At 36.1% G+C, this 12,224-nt stretch overlaps 1 protein-coding gene across 2 annotated transcripts in view; it reads left to right on the top strand.

The window, feature by feature from the left end:
- The window catches only part of Ptp69D (Protein tyrosine phosphatase 69D), a 976,604-nt gene that overhangs the window by 190,515 nt on the left and 773,865 nt on the right, over positions 1-12,224 (top strand). For both annotated transcript variants that reach the window (XM_068226166.1, XM_068226167.1), the window contains one exon: positions 5,657-5,805. In XM_068226166.1, the coding sequence (XP_068082267.1) occupies positions 5,657-5,805 (149 nt within the window). The remainder of the gene's footprint in view (positions 1-5,656; positions 5,806-12,224) is intronic.

The following is a 12,224-nucleotide window of genomic DNA, read 5'->3' on the forward strand; positions in this document are numbered from 1 at the left end:
AAACATAATTTTAATATAGCTTTTAGAACTACTAATACTAACCAATCCATATTATTTAATCATAAAAAAGTTAAACATGACAGAAATCGTTATTTGGGATCAGGAGTATACGGACTCAAGTGTACACAGTGTAATTTTTCATATGTTGGACAGACTGGCAGAAGTTTTACGACAAGATACATGGAACATGTTAACGCGGAAAAACATAGAAAATACTCAGCGATGAGCTTGCATATGAGAGAAACTGGTCACCGATTCAAATCCATAAAGTAAGACCTAGCGATAATTAGAAACATAGAAAAAGGTAGAATTTTGAACTAATTAGAAAGTTTATATATCTATTTAGACCAGACATATAATAAGGAACAGAATCCTAATGACATCACGGACAGAAAAAGCATGTTACGTGAATTAACGCTGAAATTAATAAAGACAGTTCAAATAAATTTAGGATACCTAATATATTTAATTCTATATACCCTAGTGCTCCACCCATACCTACAGACATTAGGCCTACTTCCAGCAAAACAGATAACTCCGCCCGTTTGTCAGCCTCATCACAGTTGATTCCACCCATCCTCTCCTCCCTTCCACACTCCCCTATTCCTTCCCCTCCGAGTTTGCTACCGCCTCTGCAGCACAGTTATAACACGAGACTCAGAGCCAACAGAAGGGCGGCTACCAACGCAACAGTAGATAGCAAATAACAGCTTTCAACAAACATGTAAGTCCTCATCTGTTCCTAACATTGTAAACAGAATTCTCGCCTTACGTTCAACTTCTTAATCTTTCCTTTCCTTCTCTTGCAGAGAATATTTTCCAATATCTACTGACACTTCCTGACATGGTCTCAGTCAATTTTATTGCCTAGCGGTGCTAAAGGCCCCTTCTGCAATAATTCAACTGGTGCTTCAGTTTCACATTATGCTCATGATTTCATCAGCGGCCTTGGAGATGTTGTTTTTATGACATTCATTTTAGTGCTTGTTTTTCACGCCCTCATGTCGTTGGCATTATATGATTGTCACACTGTTTTTCCACTAACATTTTTTTAATGAACCGTTTTAATTAGAAATTTTGTAACAGAATTAGTTTTAGTCTCTGACAAAATATTTTTATGGTTTAATCATTGACATTGTTTCCATCAACATGTTTGTATAATGTATCATTTCTCACATTTTTATATTCTGAGTTTTAGTAACTGGCTAAACTTTTAGCTTCGATATTAATGTAAGGTGTACTCTTGAGGATTGTTTTTAGGCTGAAGATGCTCTCAATTTAGGGCGAAACATGTCCCATTTAACTGATAGTATGTTTATGTAACCACTGTAAGTGGAAATTAATGTACTGAATAGGTGGATTAAAGATCGCCTTTATTGTTTTTGAACTATACGTTTTCAGTACGGACCAAAAATGAGATTTATAATATGTAATAAGTGGTATGTTCCGAGCTGTCAGTGGAGAGATGGCGTGGGAGGACATCAGTAGACGAATAAGTTTGGGTGGTGTCTTTAAAAGTAGGAAAGATCACAATATGAAGATAAAGTTGTAATTCAAGAGGACAAATTGGGGCAAATATTCCCTTATAGGAAGGGGAGTTAGGGATTGGAATAACTTACCAAGGGAAATGTTCAAGAAATTTCCAATTTCTTTGCCCTAAATGCAGATCAGTAGTGATTGATTAATGTGCTGGTATTTGAGCTTCATAAGATGCACTGTCCTATTTTGCATTGCAAAAATTCAGTTTTCTGTCTGTTGTCGTCAATAACAACATAAAATCATTCCCATACTTCACTCTTCCTAACACTAATTTCTTTTAATGCACTCAGTTTATTTTTGATTGTAATCTCAACTTTACTTCGACTATCTCTGTTCAATGACCATGTAACCACATTCAACCAAAGACAAGTGTACTGGATATTTTTATTACATAAAATGAGGAATATTCATTTTATAGGTTTTTCAAACACATTCAGTTATACACAGGGTAAATTATCTTTTATTATTAAAGAAGTGCATATATATTTACATCATGTCTAATATTGAAGCCTACCTTGGTACAAAAGATTCGTCACTGATGTGGGCTGAGATCTTTCAGCTCATCACAAAGTTTACACAATGAGTAATTTTAATACCACCTATTCAATACAATTTATTCCACTATTGTGTGCTCAAATACACACAGAAATTACCAGAATTTTAAAGGTACATGTTTCACCCACTACTTATTGGGCATCATCAGCGTCGTTCAATCTTAAAACACACACTGATCTGAGGAATCTTAACAAATTACATATTGATGAACACTTAATGGCGTTGAGACTGTGGTTGCATAATGATTACAGCACAAAAAATCTCTATATATAAAATAACTTGTCCTGACCGACTGATTCATCATCGCCCAGCCAAAATTACTGGACATAAAGAATTGAAATTTTGGGGATATATTTATATTAAGATGTAGGTGCTTGCTAAGAGAGGATTTTTGGATGTTCGGTCGCCAAGGGGGTGAAAAAGGGGGGGGGGGGGGCTGAAATTTTAAAATGAGTGTATCTATATATCTCTAAACTTTTAAAGTTTATAGATGTAAAAATTGGTATTTAGAATCTCCTTTAAAAATAAAGGAACAGGTATTTTTTTTGTTTTCTGTAAATCTCAATAGGAGGAGTGTAAAAGGTTGAATAATGGGTTGAATGCCATTAATGAGGATACATATATATCAGAAAATGAAGATATTACATAACTGAAAATTTTGTTTTTGGAAAAATCAATTAATGGCAGTTAAACAGGAGTGACAAATTGGGGTGAATTTTTTGAAAGACTGTATCTAAAAAATATCTGAGAAATGTAAAATGTTACAGACATAAAAAGTGGGTATTTGGAATCTCCTATAAATGTAAAGAAACATAGGTGATTTATTTTTGGAAACTCCACTTAAGGGGAACTAAAAAGGGGTGAAATTTTAAAATGAGAATTTCTACAGTATATCTCAAAAAACTTAACATGTTACAGAAGTGAAAAATGGTACTTTTTATCTCTAATAAAAATAAAGAAATGTGTATTTCAGTTTTCAGAAATACCACTTGGGCGGAGGGGGGTTAAGAGTGACTGAAAATGGTGTTGAATTCTTTTAATTAGGCTACTGATATCTCAAAAATGAAGATGGTACAGATGTTAAATTTGATATTTGGAATCTGCCTTAAATGTAAAGAAATACGTATTCTCGGAAAATCCAATAAGGGGGAGGGTGAAAGAATTGAAAAATTGACTTAATTGTATGAGAATACATACATCTAATAAAAACTAAAGTTGTTACAGACTTGAAAATTGGTATTTGGATCTCCTTTGAAAACAAAGAAAAACACGTTGGGGGGGGACACCATCTTGTGGGCGGGAGTGGAAAGGAGTTGAATTCCTTTCATGAGGACACATACATCAAAAACTGAATTTGTTAGAGTCATAATAATTGGTGTTTAGAAGATCCTTTATTATTAAAGAAACAAGTATTTTTTGCCGGAAAATTCACATGGGGTGGGGGGAGTGTGAAAGAAAGTGAAAAAAAGTGAATAATTTTTATGGGGATACTTATATCTCAAAACTGAAGGTAATAGACATGAACATTGGTGATTGGAATCTCCTTTAAACATAAAGAAACAAGCCTTCTTTTAATTTTTTTGGTGGTGGCGGGGGGGGGGGGGGTAAATAAACTTAATGGCAGTGGGGTGTGAAAGGAGGTGAGACCAATTGATTTTACTGTTCATAATGTACTTATAAGGATCCTCCGTTGCTCAGGCGGCAGCGCGCCGGCCTCTCACAGCTGGGTTCCGCGGTTCAAATCCCGGTCACTCCATGTGACATTCGTGCTGGACAAAACGGAGGCGGGACAGGTTTTTCTCATGATACTCCGGTTTTCCCTGTCATCATCCCAGCAACACTGTCCAATATTTCATTTCATTTGTCATTCATCGATCATTGCCCCGGAGGAGTGCTTCGGGAGCCGGCACAATTCCTATTGTCGCCACTAGATGGGGCTATATTAATTCCATTCCTGACCCTGTCGAATGGCTGGAAACAGGCTGTAGATTTCCGATGTACTTATTCTGATCATAAACCGATAATCTTGAATCTTTCCTGGGTTCTTTTTCAACAGCCATCTTTTCCTTCGGAGAACGTTCTTAGATTACAGTAGATTCTCCTGACATATAAAAAAATTTAAACACATTTGAAATAAACAATAGGAATGAGATTGCCCGTCAAATTGTTCACCTCTATAATAAGGCCAATAATACACGGAAGCATGTCATTCGTATCGCCAGAAATCCCGCACACTTGCCTACGCGCGACAACGGTGCTGATCACATTGTAAACAATGACAATGGCAGCAGATGTAATTTACCGTCAAGTAGCGGTCTTGCATCTTGCTGTCGGGTCCAGAACATCTGTAATTGTAATAATAATAATAATAATAATAATAATGTTCTGGACCGTCGTCAAATGTGCGGACCGCGCTGGAAACGGGTCCTTGACGGGTAATGACTAAGAATGCAGTCTGGCCGCAGGTTCAGTACCGCCAAGGCACCCAAAATGACACCACGCCGGACCTCATGAAGGATTTGATCCATATTTAAAATGCTTATAGGAAAAGATGGCAAAGATTTACGGACCCAGTTGACTGGGTGGAATACCTGGAACTAGCCCGGGAAGTACGAAATCGATTGCTGGAAAGAAAGATTGAAAAATGGGAGGAAACTTGCCGTAATCTATTAGAAAATGAGTCGGATCGTGAATTTCAGCGGATTACATATCTAAAACAATAAGCATTAAATTATAAATTTCAGTATAATACCGTGGCAAAGCACGGGTATCTTGCTAGTATTGAATAAAATAAGTGCATATACTAAAATCATTTTGAAAAATTAAAACGTTCGTCTGAAAGTAATTGTCACATTGCATTTTAAAAAAAATTCATGTCTGACACTTCTGGATAAAAAGCTTGAACAATATATTTCACGCCTGGGGAACAGATTATCAAAACCAAGGCTTCACAGGATAAGAATAGTACAATTAAAAGATACAGTATTTGATGAAGTTGAAGTCTAATATTTATAATTAGGATGAAAATACGTAGTTGAATTGGAGGCGGTATAGATTAAGACCTTGGAATGTTGGATAAAATGTTGACGAGAATAATGGTTTGTAAATCTCTGAGCTCGCCATGACTTGACCTTCTGAACCACTGGGCGTGCTCACTTCCCAGCGTGAATGCTAGGAATCTTGCACCAGCCAGCTGGCAACACAGTCGCATCGTGTTTAGGCTGGTGCCTGGAGATATTGGAAATTTCCTTGGCTTGAGCTGTGCTTGTTTTCTTCTCTGTGTTAGATGTAGTTGTGTTTCTGCTTTCATAGCTCAGCAGTAATAGACTGATTTTCATATTCTTTATCCTGCTATTCTGTTTTTGAAATCATTTAACTATTTAATACAGTATGTAATTCTTGCTACTACTATAGTTTTTATTTTATTTTTTTGTGTACATGTTTTTTAAGTAACTTAATGCAGATTTCACATAGACAATGGTAGTTATGTATTGTAGTGATCTCTATAAATTATATTTTTGTAAATGTATATCTGGAAATAACTCCCAAATGTTTTTTTTAGGGCATCTGTGACAAAGAAATGGAATGATACATTTTTTACTTCGGTGCTTCAATTTGATTCTGTTGGTCGTAAAGACAATGGAACGTACCATTGTACTGCAGTTGGACCTAAAGGACCTGTGGGTGCAGATGTACCATTATTTGTTCTGGGTGAGTGTATTAATAAAATAAAATGTCTTTGTAATGGTATCACTGTTTTATATTGGATTGATAGCCTTTATCCACGGCTCTTTTTTATTTATATTTTTATTTTTGGACCTTCATAGTACTGTATAATACAGTATAATAAGTTTCCAATAAGTTATTCTCAAAATGTTTATCACAGTCATTTCATTTGTAGCTAAATTTGAAGTTCCGGGTTTCAAAAAGGAATACTGTTACAGTGCTCAGAAAAGTTAACTAGTAAGTAGTTAAAAAGATTTAAGCCCTTTAGGCTTTTGTCAGTTGTGAAAATACCTAAAGAGCATAAATGTTTTTTTCAGTTGATGAAATTAAATTATGGTTTCCTTCTGGGAACTTAATTTAGAATAGTGACACATTCATGCTTATTTTAATGGCATTCTTGTTTAATTTTTAATTTTAGTAGTATTTATTCTGTACAGTCACTATTAAGCAGGTTCTTCAACAGCTGAAGATGACCTATTTACAGGTTGAAACCGGTACTGTCCTTTTATGTAAATAATATTGACACTATGTAAAATAAAGTATTGATTAGGTGGAGAACTCATCTTTCATACTTGTGTGCTTGAATTATCAATATGGACCATGAAGCTAGTAGATTATAGTAACTTAATTTTTGATAATAAGAAGTTTCTCGGCAACTGATAAATAAATATCAGTATCAATAATAAATATGCTAGGGTCTACCGTTTAAATATGCAGTCACTGTTTTTCTCTTTTTAAATTCTTGTCTCAGGAGACATTTTCAAATACCATATTTCCTCTATAGTTATACTGTGTATATCATGCAAAAACTTGCATGCACTGTTACAGTATAAAATTACTTCAAAAAATTACCATATTGAAACTGCAGACTTAAATTGATTTTAGCCTGTAAGACATTACAAGGTTGTTTAAACTTAAACAGTGAACATATTTTTCAAGTTTAGTAACTGAATGAAAACTAATCCTTAATCTGTTAACTCAAGTATTTTTCTAGCACTTGGTGTAACCTGTCATTATATTTTTTCAGCCACTTTTCTGTATGACAGAATGTGTGGCAAGGTCAGCAAAATCATTTTTGTGTGTTACAAAATGTAAAAGAAATCCACTCTAAAGGAATTGCAAGGTGTTTACCTCATGAGAAGTTGAGCGTTTTGTTTGTATGATATTATACGAAGCAAGGTGCGTCACAAAGTGCTTTGTCACAATCATGGCACCATTACTTTGTCTCTTTTTTCTTTCCATTGCTACCTATCTTCTGGCGGCTTTCTTCTTTGACTTACCCAGGACTTACCCCACACTCGGTCTTCATTCTCCAATGGATGTCCACCGGTGTATGTCCTTTAGAAGCTAAGAACAGAATAACACCACATTGGTCCTGTTTCGACACCAAGTGATGAGCCTAACTTAGCACACTGGAGTAAAACGCTGGCAACCAGGAATGAGTTAGCTGGAAAATTTATAATGTCCAATAACGGACCATTTATATTGGCATTTGTTAATGCTTCCATAGTTCACGTGTCCACATTTAATGAATGCATTTCAGCACGACACGACTGCCACACTAATCCCTTGCCTACATGTCCGTGCTTATATACCAACATCGGAGTCACGCTATGTTGAATGTCTGCTGCAGCAACACCCTCAAACGGAAACTTGATCATACCTTATATATCTGACAGCGTGTTCAGTGAAGGCAGAGAAGTTGATGGAAAGGACTGTGATGAATTGGATGTTATAGCCTCTGCTCTAGACCCTTCAGCCCACAGTGAAGACGGCAGTTCTTGAAGCGATATGCCTTTTGAAGACACCTCAGTGAATGAAAGTGAACTTGGTATAAGTGATGTGCATCATGTAAGTGAGGGAGAATGAAGGGATAGAATGACACCTGTATGAAGATAAACTAAAAAATATTCCTTTTGCTAGCAATTCTAGTTACACAATTTGTCACATTCTGCAAAACTGTCTGATTACTACAAAACTGGTTGTAGCAAATGAGATTATTCAGCTCACGGTTATGGTGGATCAGATACACCAACATGCCGCCAAAGTCATTCTCAGATGTAGACTGCAACGCAGTAGCAGACTACACAAATGGCATCCGACGAACAGTGAGGAAATAAACAAATTTTTGGCATTCTCATATGGATGGGATTAGTGCTGTTCCCTGGTATCAATGACCCCTGGTCTCGGAAAATTCTGCATGAAAAATCTATGGTCCGCGAAGTATAGCTTCAGTTCTGGTATTTCAATTACAGTGACTATATTGTAAGAGGGCAGACTTTGATGAAAAATATCACCCGTCCCTTTGAAGCTCAGTGACAGATTTCCCGCATTAAGATGTCCTGCACAAAATGTGGTTATAGATGAAAGCATGATTCCATTTCATGGAAAACTATCATTAAAACTGTACATTCCTAACATAGATATGGTATGAGGATTTTAAAAATTTGCAGTAACAGTGGATGCAGTTACAAAGTGAAAGTTTAAATAGGGAAAGGAACTGCAATTATTTAATTCAGGTAAGTCCATAGCAATATCCATGTTAATGGAATTGATGAATACTATTGTAGATCGTGGGCATATGCTTTATACAGATAACTTCTACACCTCATCAGAACCATCAAAAGAACTGCTGTCAAGGATCACTCATCTTGTGGGCACAGTGGCGAAGAACCAAAGAGGTTTGCCATGAAATCTGCTTTGTACAAAATTAGAAAGAAGGGAAATGATTTGCCTCAAGAATGCAAGTAATGGTGTGGTCACCAAATGGCTTGACAAAGAGAGTAATGAAATTAGATCTCTACAAAGCATCCTGTTGAATGTATTGGTACGGGTAAATGGAACAGCAAAAATGACATTGTTTTCAAGCTCCTAGTTGTAATAGAACACAACAAGCAAGAAAAATGGGATTAGATATTTAAGAGCAGATGTCTCCCTACAACACTGGTACGAAGTTGAGGAACCTTTTCTGGGAACAGCTATAGTCAATTCTTGGTTGTGTACTGACCGACAGCTTGTATGCCTCGATGAAACTGGCAAACGAATGACTGTCAAGACCCACTCATCTTGTGGGCACGGTGAGGAAGAACTGAAGAGGTTTGCTTATGCAAAGGCAAAAAATCTGAAAAAGGTGACATTTTGTGAACAGTGTTCTGAAAAGCCCTTCTTGTGTAAAACTTGTTTTAAAACCTTTCATTGGTAATTTCCTGAAGACATTTACTGGAATTTGACATTGCTTTTCACTTTAGAAATACCTGTACTGTTATTTGTGTTTTTTATGTAAATAAGAACGGACTTCATTATCAGAAGAATACTAGATGTATAGAATATTCATTTCATGTTTCAATGCACACAAATAATTTTTCAACTGAAGTATTGTACCCTTGAACTTACCATTCCATCATTGGTCGGCCATGGTTGCTACAGTAGAACAATCTAGAACTCTTAAATCATGGGTCGTTGCGGGAATAAATTCGGTCACGATCTTAACCAAACGATGGGGTTCAGAAGAGAGCCTAACTACTTGAAATGAGGAGCAAAATGTGCTTATTAACTTTTATTAAATCGAAATAGCACGACCACATTATTAATTTAATATACATTCTTGAAATTAAAAAAATGAATTATTTATTTTTGAATGTTTCAAACACAGTCACATTGCATAGCGTTGATTTGTTTCTTACAATATCGAAGAGTTGCTTCGGAGAAGTTAGTACATTAGTGGACAGCGAAACTGAAAAACTGAAAAAGGGAAGACCTGAAAACCGGGCACCTATTATTCCAAACGAGAACTGAGAGTTAATCCACACGATCCGTGGAAAATCTGACTTTCAATAAGTAGAACGCCTCATTTTCTCTCAATTAAGGTTATCCACCAGTCGAATACCCTTTACGGATACGGAACACCCACCGAATGGACCCTTAATCGAACCAAATTGACTATCAGTTGCTTTAGATAGGTTGCGAAATATTATGGGAAAGCATGGTGTTCACTACGAGTTAACAGCATCATTCACAATTGAAATAAAATTCCACCATGTATTTGTCATTCATGACACCCTTAAGCGATAAGGTAATCCCGATGCTAAATGTGCATCACCCAAAACAGCTGTTCGGAAGGAACCAACAACAACATGATCCGTGAGGATCTTACGTTATGTCGTTCTAAAGGAACAAAACTGCGAAATGCAGGAAACACTTATTCATCATGCATTTAGAAGAAATGCCAAACACTGAAGTTAATTAAAAAGTGGAAAGTCACTTGAAAAGTATTATTTAACCGATTTTCAGGTTAGAAATGGTTTGGTTACGTTTAATAAAATTACCAGTCCACATCGAAAAATATTACAACTTTAAGGAATTCTTTCCCTTGAAAAACAATGACTACCATTACAGATCTATCTATTTATCGTCTGTCCCAACACACTACTTATAAAGTGATTACTTAATTAAATTCAACTACGAATAAAATGAAAGTACGACAAAGATTGAAAATAAAATATTGTTACTGGCTGACGAATCGAAACCGCATTCGCAATTCAAGTCTCACACTAATACACTGAGTGTCAATATGCACACTATCAAAACAAAAAGGACGTCAGAACGATAAAACAATTAAGTCCGTAAAATAAATTAACATATCGAAGTCATTAAAGCTCAACACGCACGGAGAATTACAGTAAAAATATTTAATCTCCATCAGGTCGATATCCAACATTTGGGCAACCCTCATTCACCGATAGCGGCCCCGTTATCTTAAGGAACACCAACAGCTGTTGGAGCCACGCACTAGTTGGCCTCATCATAACCGATCTGACCCTCTTCATAATTTATATTTTACTGTAGGTGCTACCTTCATCCAGGCCACTTCGCAAAAACAAAAGAAACATCTAATCTGAGACTTGAGTGTGTACAGCTGACATCCCAAACCTATCATCGGGCTCACTTAAAATCTGTACATCCTAACACTAATCTCTATGTACCTGATACCTTCCAAATTCTATCGTCGGGCGTGAACTAGGACGTCTTATCAGTAACTCCGAGGATAACATGTGACGTCCTAAATCTATCGTCGGGCGTCAAAAATGGGTCGTACTACGCATCCCTTAACATATCAGGCGAACTAGCAATTTCAAACAAACTCTAACATTTCAATACTAAACCTGGTCAGACTAATAACACACAACGGAACAACGTCTCTTACTATTAAACGAATGCAAGTCGAAAAAATACAGTAAGTCTCTACCTCGTTACAATATGTGGACTCGAAAATAAATATACGTGACGAGCAATTCTCCACCTCAAACACAATCTCAGCCTGTGCAAAGAAGTTTAGGGAAGCAAATGATAATTCCCAACACACGTCTACCATTTAGTGGATGCCTTCAAAATAATAATCATCACTACCACATTTGAAACTCGCAAATCGCCTATCGTCAATTCCAACTATTTATATCAATGACATATCCAGTGAACGAAATTCAATACAACACCAACCATGTGTCCTAAATGCTCTTTTATCCTTGAGGTCACATTATCTTAATATTCATACGGGCTTTACGTAACAAACCACTGGACGTTTACTACCAAGATTTTAACCTTTTACTAGAGTCGTTTCCACTGGGGATCTTACTAGAAATCTACGATGCTTCACACAGTAGTCGTCTCAAATTTCGGATTGGTAGCAGAAAACACTACAGCCTGTCTCAATACAGCCTGTTTCCTAAATATTTCCTCGGCAAAATATAGCCTGTCTCAAACTCATTCTCCTCGCCTTGTTCCAGCGGTATCACTTAAAATCCAGGCTTCATTTCATACCCCTCTCATCTTCACATACATATAAATCCTTCGCTCTCAATCCCTTTTCTTATATTTCCAAGACCCTTTTTCATCATTCAGTCCTCTGGTGAAAACAATGACCATTATAAAACACATCTCTGACTTTACTGTTATTACGACTTTCGGACCTCGAGAATCCAAGAACACACCGCGATTTTTTCGTATCATTGATATACACAATGTTCCTAAATTTTACTTCCCATGAATAAATGTAACTCTATCGAATTTCACTGAAATTTTCTAAATGCCTGCGATCCTTGTAAAAATATACTGGTTAAATGCACTTTTAACATAGAAAAATTTCTTTATCCCGTGGTAGACATTATTATTATTATTATTATTATTATTATTATTATTATTATTATTATTATTATTAAACATTTCCGAATTCAACTGATATTTGAAATTTAGATATTCGCCACGACTAATTTACACGTATAACTTCCCAAAAATTCCACGCTTTGGACAATATCTCATCGAACATTAACACCAAAATTCAAACGTCGCATTTTACAGTTTCTTGACGTGAGATTTACACACTAAAATTTTCACACGCTGAGCAAAAA

Source organism: Anabrus simplex, chromosome 2, assembly GCF_040414725.1.
Source record: "Anabrus simplex isolate iqAnaSimp1 chromosome 2, ASM4041472v1, whole genome shotgun sequence".
In the NCBI taxonomy this organism is placed as follows: domain Eukaryota; kingdom Metazoa; phylum Arthropoda; class Insecta; order Orthoptera; family Tettigoniidae; genus Anabrus; species Anabrus simplex.